Here is a 15659-nt window from a genome sequence, read left to right as displayed (position 1 = left end):
AGAAAGGGAATTGATTCACTTGGAAAAAGATTTTCCAAGGGTATAAGAATTAGGGAGTGTGTAAGGTACATAGAGATCTCGGGGTGAGATATTGTAATTACAACTCATAATTCTTAGTGGAAAAATATCTTGTGCGGCAAGAGTTCTGGATGTAACATTCGGTGGACAGGAAGGTGAACCAGTATAAAAACTCCTTGTGTACTCTCTTCTCATTATCTCTTTCATTTTATTTCCTATTATTTTTCTGCATATTATTTCGCTGCACTTTAACTTTGATTTTGCAGAAAAATTGGCCATTATTTTAAGACAATTAATTCACCCCCTCTTAGTTGCACTCTGATACTTACACAACCAAGTTGTTTTCGTGAAGGATAGAAATATTTGAACAAAAAACCGAGATTTTGCTATACTCATACAACTTCCACCGATATATACATCATTGTGTGTAAGATTTTGTTTATGAATCACAAAAAATCGTGTTGATTAAAATAAGCGTTGTTGAATGTATGACTTTTAACAACATATTTAAATATGTGAAAAACAATAATGCTTACTAAACATCGTTGAATGTATATATATCCGCATATCACATTTAATAACACTTGTTATTTGTTAATTTTTTTCTGACTTACATTTAACGATATTCAATACACTAACTTTGTTATAAATTATGTGGCTTGAAAATGTCCATATCAATCTAAGGTTAATGCTTATAGTCAAGCCTATTTTATATTGTTGTCGGCTGAAATGAACAATTATCCCTAATGTGATGTATTTATGTATATTTTTTATCGAGCAACCATTGTTAAGTGGAATATTTCTTTACCATATTTTAGTGTAAGAGCCAATACGATATTCTTGGTGGAATATCATATTTCAAGAAAAATGAGACGGCATATTATATATTTATATCATGACTAAGTCACAAAATTTGATTACTCTTGACTTCTTAGTATCGTGAAATGACTGTTATCTTAATTATTTTTTAACAAAAAACTTCTTTTTCTTACTTATGTTATTTTTCTTTTCAATTTGATAACATTTTTTTACTAACAATTATTTGATATCATTAAATAAATTCTCAAGAGGTATTGTGAAATATATTCTCCCTCATTATCCCTAATCCCATAAAATCAATTTTTACAGCCAACAATATCACTGTCCAATATAACTTCAAATCTAATAGCCTATAATATCTTTACCAATCCTCCTACCCTATAAAAAAGTAATATATAATAAAATAATATTTTAATAATTAATAATTGATTTATAAGTGATATGCGTTTTTTTTTTGTAATTATGAGGATTTGAAGGAAGACATATTAAAACATTGCTATATCCATTATTTGTCACTTAAACTATTAATTAATGAAGATAATATTATAAAATTTAAAAAAAAATAATAAAAGAAATTAATTGGTATATACAAATTAGTGAAATTGTACCGTCTATCTTGACTAACTATCATTCTTGTTTGTTTTTCTCAGTTCCATTAAAGATTGTTAAGTAAACCTACTAGAAGGGATTGACCCAATAAATGAAACACACATGGCCTCAAGTGAACTTGTTCAGCTAAATAAAATGGATGGAGATCACTTGTTCCGAACGATATCTTACTCTATATCCTAAGCTATTAAAATGTTTTATTTTATTATTTTTTACTTTTAAAATTTTTAGTTTATATATGTGTTAATATATGATTAATCTGAGATAGAGAATGAAACATTATTAGAAACAAATGACTCCATCCAAATAAAATAGCATTAATTTATGAGTAAAGGTGGTAACGAGTTTCTATAAATAGAGCATTCTCTCCTATATTCTCTAACACTTCCACTATCTTTCTCTCATATATAATTTCCTTTTTGTCTCAATTATCAATATAAATCATGGGTGTTTTTTCTTTCGAAAATGAACAATCCTCTACTGTGGCACCAGCTAAATTATACAAAGCTCTAACAAAAGATTCTGATGAAATCATTCCAAAGGTGATTGAGCCAATCCAAAGTGTTGAAATTGTTGAAGGAAATGGAGGACCAGGAACTATCAAAAAGATAACTGCTATTCATGGTACGTATATAATATGTACCATATCACTTACTATAAAATAAATCATCACATCAAATTCTTACCCAATCAGGGACATCGGTTTAATAATATATATATACAAAGGAGGGGATCTATTTACACATAAGTTAAGTTACATTAGTTACACTAGTTATACTCAATCTCAGTCATTTATTTTCTTATATTCAATAGACCAAATTGGTGAGTGCAATAAGTGATAAGAGAAAAAAAAGAAATCTTATATGACTTTTAAGTCTCACCCCTATGGTCCGTTCGATTTTAAAAAATGAATGGTTGAAATTGAGTGTAATTAATATAACTTAATTTGGGTGTAAACAGATCTCTCATCATATATGTTCGTCTTTTTGTCAATGGTTAATAGAAAATATTTGTCAGTATAAAGATTTATAGATAATTGCTACATTATTCACCTTTCATTTGGATTACTTTTTTGAAGACTGGTGATGATTAAATATGAATGATGAATAATATAATGACAGCATGTAGAACTCATATATTGTCGGTGCATACATTTTTATGGGTAATGAAATAGTTAGCTCCATGTGTATGTCTAAATAGAATTTGTGGTGGAAATTATGCAGATGGTCACACTAGCTTCGTGCTGCACAAAGTTGATGCAATAGATGAAGCTAACTTGTCATATGACTACAGCATAATTGGAGGTGCAGGGTTGGATGAAAGTTTGGAGAAAATCACATTTGAGAGTAAGATTTTACCTGGCCCTCATGGTGGATCCATTGGTAAGATTAATGTGAAATTTCATACCAAAGGTGATGTGTTATCAGAAACTGTGCGTGATGAATCAAAATTCAAGGGAATTGGACTTTTTAAGGCTGTTGAGGGTTATGTTTTGGCACATCCTGATTACTAGTGCCCCAAGCATGATCTAAACTTTCGAGTTCCAGCAGTACCCAATATGTGTGTTTGTTTTAAAAATATTGCTATCTATTATTCCAAACTTGATGTACTTACACTTATAACTTTCCAGGACCCGAGCTTGATGTGATTCTCGCAAAAACACTACTACTTTTGGTTGATCCATGCAAATAATTATCATAGTAAGTTTTTGTATGTGGTTGTTTGGTTTTTGTAACAAGAGCCCTTGTATATATACATGTGGCTCAGTTGAATTGCCTTGTATGTTTGATCTGGTGTTTATGTTTTTGCAACACTTGTATTATGCAATAAATAATGAATAAGATTTGTGTTTGTATATTTTTCTACCTTTTTGTTTTGGGTCAAGCAACATTATGCTTTGAATGATTCATATACAAGATGATATATCATTAATCTTATACTTTGATCTCTCAAGACTCAAATTAATTGATCACTTCCAAGTGTTATAATAACTTCCAATTCAGAAAGGACTCAAATTATGGTTGGAACATATTTTTTGGGTAGCAGTGACTTTGTAAAGACATGAATCATTTGGCTTCTAACCAAATTCTAAGCTTTGTTCGAAGTTGATTTTCAACCAATAGTAATAATTTTTAGAAACAACATATAATCAAAGTTATCATTTATCCTATTTAATAAGACTATATACCATATTTTTTGGTTTCCCACATGTATCCTCACACAATCTTGTCCAAGCCATGAACATCCACATGTATGTGAGGCTAACTCTCCCAACGGTGCATACATTTTTATGGGTAATGAAATAGTTAGCTCCATGTGTATGTCTAAATAGAATTTGTGGTGGAAATTATGCAGATGGTCACACTAGCTTCGTGCTGCACAAAGTTGATGCAATAGATGAAGCTAACTTGTCATATGACTACAGCATAATTGGAGGTGCAGGGTTGGATGAAAGTTTGGAGAAAATCACATTTGAGAGTAAGATTTTACCTGGCCCTCATGGTGGATCCATTGGTAAGATTAATGTGAAATTTCATACCAAAGGTGATGTGTTATCAGAAACTGTGCGTGATGAATCAAAATTCAAGGGAATTGGACTTTTTAAGGCTGTTGAGGGTTATGTTTTGGCACATCCTGATTACTAGTGCCCCAAGCATGATCTAAACTTTCGAGTTCCAGCAGTACCCAATATGTGTGTTTGTTTTAAAAATATTGCTATCTATTATTCCAAACTTGATGTACTTACACTTATAACTTTCCAGGACCCGAGCTTGATGTGATTCTCGCAAAAACACTACTACTTTTGGTTGATCCATGCAAATAATTATCATAGTAAGTTTTTGTATGTGGTTGTTTGGTTTTTGTAACAAGAGCCCTTGTATATATACATGTGGCTCAGTTGAATTGCCTTGTATGTTTGATCTGGTGTTTATGTTTTTGCAACACTTGTATTATGCAATAAATAATGAATAAGATTTGTGTTTGTATATTTTTCTACCTTTTTGTTTTGGGTCAAGCAACATTATGCTTTGAATGATTCATATACAAGATGATATATCATTAATCTTATACTTTGATCTCTCAAGACTCAAATTAATTGATCACTTCCAAGTGTTATAATAACTTCCAATTCAGAAAGGACTCAAATTATGGTTGGAACATATTTTTTGGGTAGCAGTGACTTTGTAAAGACATGAATCATTTGGCTTCTAACCAAATTCTAAGCTTTGTTCGAAGTTGATTTTCAACCAATAGTAATAATTTTTAGAAACAACATATAATCAAAGTTATCATTTATCCTATTTAATAAGACTATATACCATATTTTTTGGTTTCCCACATGTATCCTCACACAATCTTGTCCAAGCCATGAACATCCACATGTATGTGAGGCTAACTCTCCCAACGGATATTTTTTCCATCCACAAGACTCGAATCCGAGACCTTGCTTAAGGGAAATTAAGCATGTACCACTTGAACCAACATTCGTAGGTAGTCAGAAGTATATGTGTCAACATAAAAGTGAAATTAATAATAATTAAATCATAAAAGTTGTAAAAATATGATAACAGGATAATCATAATAAAAGTATTATATATAATCTATCTTCATTCATTTCTTACGTACCCTCCAAGAAATAATACGTGCTCCACCAGAAACATTCAGAATTAATTTATTATAGAAACATGGCCACATGGAGTATCCAGAAATCTTCATTTCACTTGGGAGTAGCTAAAAAGTTATAATATGATAATGTTAATAAATAGTATATAATCAAAGTAAGTTTCATACGTTTACTTTATATTTAAAAATAATTTACATATCAGCACATATAAACAAATATATCCATACATCACTTACCCAATACAAGATTTTCCCATTTTAATCCTTTGGTGTAGAAATCATTATACAAAAATCAAACCATAGTCCCATGAGACACTGAAGAGCTAGCAAAAACTTTTATGCTGCAGCCGTTGAGATATTGTCTCTCACAATCTGTAATGAAAATGTTTAGTGTTAATTGTATTTGAAACCAACAAAGATAACATGCTTTTTGGAGAAGATTGAAGATAAATGGGTACTATAGACAGTAATCCCTACACCATTTTGAAACACTTGCATTTTTCCTTAGTTTGCTTAAATAAATCTAACATATTTGAGTTATCATTTGTTTCAAGTTCATCTATAGGTTACCACTGTAGTGTTTTGTCAGAGATAGTCTACACTTAACAAATCCTTTAAAACTTCTCCTAGTAAAACACATCAGAAGAATCATCCAAATATTGTGTTTTGTTTGCATTAGCTGTTTTTCCAATGTGACTACACTATGTTTAGTATCAACAACAATAGCAACCAAGTCTTAATCTTACTAGGTAGGGTTGGTTACACGGATCGAACAAGATCATAATGTTCTATAAAATATCATGTTCTTTGACAAAGCATTTATCTCTAAAGCTCCCCCGAAAAAGAACCAAGTTAAATCCTTGGAGTATGCACTTGTTATAAAGGCATGCCAGCCATAGACAAAAAAAAAGTGCTACCCCAAAATAAGTTCATAAGGATAAGATATTTAATTGCTTAATATTGAATTGTTAAATGAACTTAAAAAATGAATAAATAAAGGCAGAACTAAAGCACTACCTGAGATGTATATTCCTTGATCTTGTCACTGATGGGTCCATCTAAAGCTCTCTCAGCAAGCTCATAATATATATTATTGCCTTCAGGACCACTAACTTTGTTCTTCTGTAAGTACCTATAAATCAAAAGATGGATCAAAATTACTTCACTGCCTTTTAGTGCAAATTAGAGGTGCCACAAAATGCAATAACCCTTGTAATCTAAAATCATAAACATTAAAAATTTCTCACCTTTGCTGAACAAGAAGTTCTAATGCCTGTTGAATGTTTCCAAGAACAGTATGGTTTTTATCATCAGCACTTAAACCCATCTTCTTTAATTGGCTCCAGAGACTTTCTACAATAATCTCACCAAAGTTCCATTATGTTAAGGCAGAAGGAGAATTGCCATTAAAATTTTAAACCTCGGCAAAGCAAAACTGTAAAAGCCAGAATATATGATTTATTGCATCTATATATGGACCTCACGCCACGGTAAGGTCACTGCATACATCTACCCTTCCTAAACTCCACTATGTGGGAGCCTCGTGCACGGGGCCACCCTTTTTATCTATGGACCTTAACATATCCCCGTTGACTTGCATAAGTTTAGCAGGTGCATATCCATGCATATAGAATTTTAGCTTTACGAGTCATGACACAAAATTTGCAATCATACCTTCTGGCATTTTGCCACCAGCAAGATACACAACACTAACCACAGCAAAAGTGAATCCAGACAGGTGTGCAGTATTCACATCTACAACATATTTTTCATATACATCAGAAGGAAGTTGACTTATGAGAACATATGATTTTGCATCTGCAACACCTGGGAGAAAGCACATCATACAAAAAATAATTAGAGGAAAATGTAGAGGCTAACAACTAGGACATAGTTAGAGAACTCCGGAGAATGCAGACAAATCTGAACAAGTAAAAGCAATTTAGTAGTTTAGTATCAATTTACTTATTAGAGATTGAGCCTCGGCTCACAATAAGGTTGGTTGCCTTGTGACCTAGAGGTCATGGATTCAAATATGGGAAAGAGCCTCTTGCTTGCTAGGGTAAGGTTGCGTACATCTACCTTCCCCAAATCCCAGTAGGTGGGAGTCTCATGCACCGGGCCACCCTTTTAGTATCAACTTACTTATTCCCACTATGTGTATATGCACAACATATTTAATGACTTAGAAACAATGCTAATTGAAAACCGAGCATAATCTAATCTCTATCGATTGCAAGGTTAACGTATTACAAGGACACAATTCATCAAATGAATCTTTATATGAGCAAAAGCAACAAGATAAAGTCAAAAAGTGTCTTGGTTGTCCATAACTAACTAATTGAAGATACCAGTGTAGGATGATATAAATGTATTCAGTCGGGTTGCAGAATATAAGCAGAGAAGTATATGCTTATGACTCATGAAGGCAGTAGCTGATTGTGAAGAAAAAAACAATACACCAAATTTAATGAAAATCTAAATTCACAACATCTATATGACTCATAACAACCAGGAGAAATTAGCACGCATCAAATCACATCCCGGAGTAAAAAGATACACTAGTCATACAACTGAATGAGCAATGCATCCCACATTATAGTTCAATCCTTCTCTGCATATAAACCCATGCTCAAGTTGTCCTTAAAATTTCACAAAAGAAAACGATCGGAGTCTCTTAAACAAATATTACTAGAAGTGCTCCGCCTTGCCAGGTAAAGTAACATGAGAAGAGAATAACCGAATCATGCTCACTTTGTTGAGAAGGCAATGCCTGTGTTTTGGAAGATGGGAGGGACCTTTGAAGCTCTCTCATTTCATAGCCGAATATACTGGAAAGCTTCTCTTTAGCCTCGTTGATCACAAAGGTAGGAAGGTTACGCTGTTTATAGTTTTTTGTAACTAGATGAGTGAGTTCGTCCCTCTTAATCGGACAGCCTGAGTGTCCATGAGTCTTAAAAAGCATATAGCGGATTATTTCTTCAACAAGCTTATCCTTTTCCTGTATATAAAAAAAAACCTCTTCATATATACACTTTCTCATAACACTTAGGACAAGTCAAATTATCATTTTTACATAATTAACACTATCCAAAACACTTAGAAACCATTCTTTTTTTATAAATAAAGGAATGCACCTCCATTGAAATTCCAAACTGAGAGAAATCCATAGAAGAACTTGCCATCCTGCAAGGAAATTATAAGAATGTAAAATCAAAAGAAAATGAAAAAAATCAAAACTTTTCAAGAAAGCACGCTACAGTAATCAAATGGAAAGTTGAAACCTTTTTAGCTTTATCTTCAATTTAAAAACATGGGTTTCTCTTCAGAGCTGAGTAATTTGGATATTGATATGATTTCAGTTTCAAAGCTCTTTCTTTCTACCCTAACACTAAATGGAAATTCGCATAATAAAATTAAAAACCAATTGTAACTATACCCAAGTTTCTATATCGAGTAATGAAGGTAAAAATGAAATAAGATTCAATTTTGATGAGTGAATGACTTACAGAAGATGGGTATGATGAGTTGCTGATCGACGACGATTAACGGAGGAGATTGCAGCTACGATATGAAACTTGCGAAGAAGGAGGTGGAAGATGGCGGCGCCTGCGTGGTCGACGGCGGCGAACGGCGCGGTTTCTTGTTCTTCAACCCTAGTAGCTTTACTGTTTCTGATTTCCGGTGAAGACTGAAATAAAAATTTGCCGCGTTTTTTCTTTTTTTCTTTTGTTGTCTTTTTTCAAATACATATAATAAGAAACGGTTTGACCTTGGTTTTGGTGGACAAAAATACACCAAGTTTTGTAATATTATATTATCATTGAAATGGAAATTTGCAAACCAGGATAATGGAAATCAATTGTATTCCAAACTAAATTTACATGTGGGATTAAAATTTTGAATGTAAATATTAGCTTTACTTAATTATCATTCAACTCGAGGGTATTGGAACAATATTAGGAGTTTTACGTTGAGTAAAATAACAAATTCAATGTGGTACTTAAGTCATAAGAATCTCTTGCCTAATATAGTTGGATCCCATGTGCTTAAGTCCAAACAAATGGTGGCTTTCATTGAGAGTTGTGTTAGGGAAATACATGCATATAAGTTGGATTAAGGTATATTAGTGAATATTGATAGTGAGTGAAACCGCCAAAAGAGGAAAGACTACCATCATATCAATGACAATAGAGTAAAAGTCATTGTGGGCTTAGATCAATGACGATAGAGTAAAAGTCATTGTGGACGTCGACCCTTAAAGGGGTGACAATGTTAGAAATCTCACATGGAGTAAAATAATAAACTGATGATATTTAACTCATAAGACTCTTCCATTTAGTAGACTAATTTTTTTGGGCTGAGTCTCAACATGTGCTTAAGTCCTAAGACATAGAAGAAGAAATGGAAGAGTAGAAATTAAGTCTGCAAATTACATGAAATATGTCAACATAAAATAAATGAAGAAATGAGCTAAAAAGTTCTACGTTCAATGTTTAGGTGAGGATATGAATTATTTGTAATCTATAGAGTCGATAAATAAATACCACAACCATAAATGTTGGCTATTCAATAGGACGACTTTTAAGCCCCTTTGGCACACAAGTTTATTTTTCGGGCACTAGCTTCAATTACTTTTCTTGCAACAGAAATTATTAATCATTGTACACTGAGCCCATGAGATTCAATACCTCAATATATCATTGTTTTCATATACATATAAATAACAACTTGAATATTTTGAACATAATATATGGTATAATGTGTCTACTTTAAAAATCTATCTGCATGGGAGGACTATACCTACCTTGCTGTATAATAATGGGACAAGCACCTTTTTTTGGCAATCTAGTAGTTGAAGAAATAATGTCAAATGCAGCATCAATAACTTATACTTTAGATCTATAAATACAACCACATATATTATGTCACACCACTACATATATTCCTTATAATATTACATTACTTCAAATTTGTAGCTATATCTTGTAGTTCTTAAGAAACATGGTTGTCCTAACATTCAGTGATGAGTCCACTAGCATTGTCCAAACAAGGAGATTGTTTAAGGCTTTGATCCTTGATGCTCATAACCTCATCCCTAAGCTTCTTCCTCAGGCTATAAAGAAAGTTGAAGTGGTTGAAGGCAATGGAGGACCTGGAACCATTCAAGAGATAACCATTGCTGAAGGCTAGTTAGTTGCATCATTTCACATTACTTATCACTTTTTTTCAAATTTTATATTTATGGACATACCTCTAAGGCTCACTAGTGCTGAATACGAGCCGAATCGAGTCGAATAAGAGCTCAGCTCAGTTCAGTTCGATAAGGATTTGTTCAACTCAAAACTCGACTCGAGTTCGATATGAATTATTTTAATTTTTAACTCGATTTCGGCTCGGTTAAAGTTCACGAACTGTTCAGGTTAGTATAAATTGATTCATTTGGACAACTCAAATAATTAATTCATTTTTTTAAAAATACTCCAAAATATTATATTATACAAATATAAATGTGTTTATATACATACATATATATATAATGACAATAAATATAATAAGATAATGCATGAGTTATAGTATAATAACAATAAACATAAAGAAATAGTTTATATATATATAGAACTAGCTTATGAACTTAACGAGTCAAACTATATCTATCTAGCTCAAGTTCGGCTCGTTTATTTAACGAGCTCAATTTCTAGCTCAAGTTAGACTCATTTAATTAATGAACCAAGTTTATAGAGCTAAACAACGAGTCAAGTTTCGACGAATACCGAATTGGTTTGGTTCATTGCGAGCCCTACTAGTCACTCTTACTCTAGATTCTAGTGAGATAATTAGCAGGAATTAATTATTGGCTTTCTCTTCAATGTTGCAGGTGATAACATAAAACACTTGAAGCATAGAATTGATGCAATAGACAAAGAGAATTTGGCATATAGCTACACAGTAATTGAAGGGGATAGTGTATTGGAAAAGGTAGATTCAATTTCACATGAGATAAAGTTTGAGCCTAATGCAGAGGGAGGTAGCAAGACCAAGAATGTTAGTAAGTATCATCCCAAAGAAGGAGTTGAGATCAAAGAAGAAGATTTCAAGAATGCTAGAGAAGAAGCCTCAACTATCCTCAAGGTATCTTATGATGCACCCTATTATCATATTATATCATTATGTACTTTCAGTTTAGCCTATAGTTTGATTTGAAGCCAAATATGATATGGCTAGTAGTAAAACTTATATGTATGTGTGAGTTGTTTGCTAATTTTATGTTGAGGTAGTCAAAATTATGAATTAAGACACAGCTTTTCAATTTTATTGACAAACTTGGATACATTTTAGATGCTATAGAGTGATAAACCATAGGTTATGTCTAAAAGCATGGGAAAAATAAAAAATAAATAATGTTCCATAAGGTCAGAAATTTTCTTATACAAGTAATCAAAGTTGTGTACTATAAGCTTCAACCATTAAAACTTATGAAGTCTGAGGTTATATGGTTCAGTACTTCAGTGTGGTCTTGGAACCATTTTATGGTCCAACCCCACTAGAGGAGTGGACCTTCCTATTTTTTGTCTGCTATACACACTATTTTTTGGTGTTGATTGCAAATAGTAAAGGTGACAGGCCTTTGTTACAAATTGCAAGAACAACAACGTGTTGATCTAGTGGTGTAAGGTTTTATTAGATCCTAAAATCGAGAGTTTGATTCATATGAGCAATATTTGTTAGAAGGGATAGCTACAAACCCTAAAATAAATTAGTTCCTTACCCAAAAAGTAAAGGAATACCCTTAATAATACCAAAAATTGCAATATGAGGCTTAAATGTTTCTATAGCAAATTTATTAAATATGCATCCAGACATTAAAGTGAATTGAAAATTTGAGAAGCAAAAGATCTTCTTCCTTCGAGCTATTATTAAAGTAAAATAGCAAACCTTTATTTATTTTTTGTTTTTCAGTAAATGCATACCAAAGGGCCAAAATTTTTTCTATTGTACCAAAAAAGTGCCAAAGTTTGATATCAAGAATGTTTAACCATCTATGATAAATTCAGAGTAACCAAGAAAGTCAAATTTTCTCAATATACATGAAGAGGGTTATAGTTCATAATTAATATTATTTTCTTCTGCTTCACAGCTGGAATTTGTGGAGGCCACCAAAGATAAATTTGTCTACATTTGAGTTTTTCATTTTCATTTTGTATTTTAGATACCTTGCATAGTATTCAGACAAAAACATGATAACACAAAGCATGCAAATCCACCTTGTATATTCCTCATGATAAAGTTCAGAACTTGTCACTTATTGCCCTTTACAGAAGTGCACAACTTTTTCAACCAAAAAGTAGAGTGAGGATAGAGATCACATGTCCTAAACAATATCTAAATGGTATTCCAAGCCAATCAGAATGTTATTTTTTGTTACTTTTTATTTTAAATCAAATTATTTTATTTATGTGGCAATATCTAATTAGTCCGAGATACCATTTAAGACAGGTAATCTTTGTCCGATGATAGTCTTGGCCCACTCTCCTAACTTTATTTAGAAGAATTCTTCTATTATGTTCATATTTGGTTGAAATAATGATGATTCTAATTATGTGTCTATGAGAGAGGCATAGAGATTAGGCACCATAACTAATCACCAAATAACATAGCATGCAGACATAATCAAAGCATATATATCAAACACTAGATGAATTAATTTTTTGTGTGCTACTTTTATGTCTGGTCAGGTCTTGTTAACATACTAAGGATGTTTGTTTATTACATCTACAACAAACATAAAATAAATGAATGAAACCTAACCCAAAATTTAATAGTAAACAAATACAAACATGTTGATAACTTGATATAGTTTTTTTGGGTAGAGGGTGATATAACTTTTGTATCATAGCATAAACAATGCCATAAATACATATATTCTGTTGACATTTTCTGCATAAAGCTTTACTTATGCAAAGTTTTCTTTCCCACCCAAAACCTTTTTTTATAGGATCTCATCTCACAAAATGGTCCCATAATAGTTTTCTATAATACCCAAATTCTACCAATCATGTGAATGGCTTAACCAAAAACCATTAGCATCAAGCAACTTCATTAAAGAATCTACATATTAGAGGCAGTAACCACCATGAGAAAGATGATTTTTTTTCAAGGAAAAACATTATGGAATTGTTTGCTTCACAAAGATTACTAAATTTCAGAATAATTTGGTAACATATTCAAACAAGTTAAGAGAAAATCTGATGAATATGAACATTGTGCCATCTTTTCACACATGGCTAGCTCCCACATTACATTATAGCATCTTTAAACTTTCAACTTAACATTACATTATAGATTATACAGTTCATGATAATGAGATTATAGATTTTTCCAGGAACAACTTAATTTTATTTATTTTTGAAATGTTTCTAGGAACAACATGAAAAAGCATATAGTGATCATTGAAACTTTTGTCATCAACAAATTAAGCCACATCTTTTGCACAACTTCAGTTTTATAATACAAGGTACTTCGGCCTAAGTCTTTTCTACTAGCCGGAAGCCTCGTGCATTAAACCATCATCTTCTTTTTGATGTTCTATCACCACCCTACCTTTCATATTCTCACAAATACATGGCCAAGATGCTATACATCATAAAGCAAATTCCCTTTGACTTGGGATTACAAATTAAGACTCATATATATGCCTACCTACTATCAACAAGGCGATGGTCTAGTGGTGTAAGGCACTGAATTCCCAAGGTTGAAAGTTCGATTCCTGAGAGCGACATTTACTGGGAAGGGCAGCCACAAAACCCGAAAAAGATTAGTTTCTTACTTGAGGGGATACCCTTGGTAGTACCACACAAAAAAATATGCCTACCCTCTTTCCTGAACCCATTCCTCTCCCATGCCTAATATTCCTAACAAAGACATTCATGGACCAATCAAGCAAATACCATTTCTCTTTTATTTTCCATTCTCCCCTCCCTAAAAAAGAGATTCTAACATGTCCTACATATTTTCCTTCTACATATTCTCTTCTTCCCTTGCACATATATATGCCACTCACAATATTCTTCAGAGCCATATTCTACTACTACTTTCATGTACAACTAATTCCACAGGCAGCACCATGGTTCCTGATTTACAGGTATAGCACTCAAAATTCATGCACTTATACTATAATAATTAGCATGTGAATGCAATCATAGCTTTATCAACTTTAATATAAATGCCAAGAATTCTAAGAGTGACTAGTCCATTCAAATGCAGAAACCTCGAGTCATAGAGATACATGTCCGAATGGATTGTAATGGATGCATGCAGAAGGTCAAGAAAGCACTCAATGGCATTAATGGTAAGAAAGAATGTGACATGTTACAAGTTATATGATTTTCCTATCACTTCATATATATGCGGCAACATATGTATGTAACTAACTCTTTGTTAAACTGTTGGAATTTGGTTTCTTGGAAGCCATTAGTGAATTTTTTATGTATAAAATCTAAAAAACTCACAATTCCCACGGAGAAAAATTTTGAAAAAAAAACAACTCTCAAGTCCCACATTTGATAGATGAGGAACTTGAGAAAAATCACATGTTATAAATAAAGGTTTTCTCTCCTTTTTATAGCTTGCCCCAAGTTGAATGTGCTTTCATTCAACTTTTTTTTCTCCCTCATCTTTTCTGTCGACGCATTGATAGTTAGTATTAAGGGAAAAGAATTGGCATGGGCAGTTATATTATGAGAATTTTGAGAATCGGCACTAGTAGCCATATTGTGGTGGGTGTATTCGAGATCAGTTCTATAGTATAGTAAAAATGTGTCACGAAACATCTTAAAGTGCCTTAGCCAATAAGTATTATTTCGTGTCATCTACAATTATTGCAAGCTAAGGTAACAACAAACCTTTATTTGTTTTAGGCATATATGATATCTATATTGATTTCCAACAAAAAATAAGCATAATTGGGTGTGCAGATCCAGAAAAAGTTGTGAAAGCAATCAAGAAAACAAGGACAATGACAACTATATGCAATATTGAACAACCTGATGAGTCTCCATGATCTCAACCAAAAGAACCTGAAGGAAATGCACAACCACCACCATCAACAGAAACTCCACCACCAAAAGACACACCACAACCTGAGGCAAAAGTAACACAATCACAAGCAACTAATGAGAATAATGCAAACCATGAGTCACCAAGTACCTCAGGGCATAATAGGGCATTAATACAACATCATCCATCTAACTATGGTTTTGGCCACAGTTACATAATAGGGCATTAACACAATACTAGTCCTCTCATTGTTGATTCTCAAACCAAAGTCTTTTTTAATGTGTAGGAGTTACATTTCATGCTTGTAACGTATTAATTCATCCCATAAATATTTTTGATTTTTTCACATTTTGTCATATACTTAACTTACTAGTAAATTCATATAATTTACTTAATGACAGTGACATTCTTACATATATGGAAAACATCAAAATATCTTTCTATGTGAAAAGAACTACCTATATTTTTCAAATATAAAGGAAGTACCTACATTGCTACAAAATTATGAATACAAGTTACATGACAGAGCTGAT

At 32.4% G+C, this 15659-nt stretch overlaps 4 protein-coding genes across 9 annotated transcripts; 3 read left to right on the top strand and 1 right to left on the bottom strand.

Moving 5' to 3' along the window:
- LOC109329965 (protein LlR18A) lies at positions 1822 to 3307 on the top strand. 2 transcript variants are annotated; one of them, XM_019563896.1, is made up of 3 exons: positions 1822 to 2070; positions 2670 to 2958; positions 3093 to 3307. In XM_019563896.1, coding segments are annotated over exons 1-3 (471 nt in total). In that variant the 5' UTR covers positions 1822 to 1889; the 3' UTR covers positions 3094 to 3307. The 2 variants fall into 2 exon arrangements, with proteins under 2 accessions (XP_019419441.1, XP_019419440.1); XM_019563895.1 differs by having other exon boundaries at positions 2670 to 2966; positions 3131 to 3307.
- LOC109329963 lies at positions 5278 to 14985 on the bottom strand. Of its 4 annotated transcripts, none has more exons than XM_019563893.1 (7): positions 14973 to 14985; positions 8208 to 8256; positions 7825 to 8071; positions 6745 to 6897; positions 6318 to 6423; positions 6088 to 6202; positions 5278 to 5442 (listed from the first exon to the last, which is right to left on the bottom strand). In XM_019563893.1, the coding sequence occupies exons 2-7, from the start codon at positions 8253 to 8255 to the stop codon at positions 5407 to 5409; spliced, it is 705 nt and encodes a 234-aa protein (XP_019419438.1). In that variant the 5' UTR covers position 8256; positions 14973 to 14985; the 3' UTR covers positions 5278 to 5406. The 4 variants fall into 4 exon arrangements, with proteins under 4 accessions (XP_019419438.1, XP_019419437.1, XP_019419436.1 ...); XM_019563892.1 differs by lacking the exon at positions 14973 to 14985 and adding an exon at positions 8580 to 8783; XM_019563891.1 differs by lacking the exon at positions 14973 to 14985 and adding an exon at positions 8355 to 8479.
- On the top strand, positions 10017 to 11334 carry LOC109329964 (major allergen Pru ar 1-like). Its single transcript, XM_019563894.1, has 2 exons — positions 10017 to 10258; positions 10949 to 11334. Exons 1-2 carry the CDS (start codon positions 10075 to 10077, stop codon positions 11272 to 11274), a joined length of 510 nt encoding a protein of 169 aa, XP_019419439.1. The 5' UTR covers positions 10017 to 10074; the 3' UTR covers positions 11275 to 11334.
- Positions 13465 to 15441, top strand: LOC109329966. Of its 2 annotated transcripts, none has more exons than XM_019563898.1 (3): positions 13465 to 14212; positions 14335 to 14419; positions 15045 to 15441. In XM_019563898.1, the coding sequence occupies exons 1-3, from the start codon at positions 14069 to 14071 to the stop codon at positions 15128 to 15130; spliced, it is 315 nt and encodes a 104-aa protein (XP_019419443.1). In that variant the 5' UTR covers positions 13465 to 14068; the 3' UTR covers positions 15131 to 15441. The 2 variants fall into 2 exon arrangements, with proteins under 2 accessions (XP_019419443.1, XP_019419442.1); XM_019563897.1 differs by having other exon boundaries at positions 14988 to 15441.

The sequence above is a fragment of the Lupinus angustifolius genome, chromosome LG16, assembly GCF_001865875.1.
Source record: "Lupinus angustifolius cultivar Tanjil chromosome LG16, LupAngTanjil_v1.0, whole genome shotgun sequence".
Lineage (NCBI taxonomy): Eukaryota > Viridiplantae > Streptophyta > Magnoliopsida > Fabales > Fabaceae > Lupinus > Lupinus angustifolius.
The sequence above is the reverse complement of the archived record's forward strand: the minus strand, read 5'-3'. Positions and strand labels throughout refer to the sequence as shown.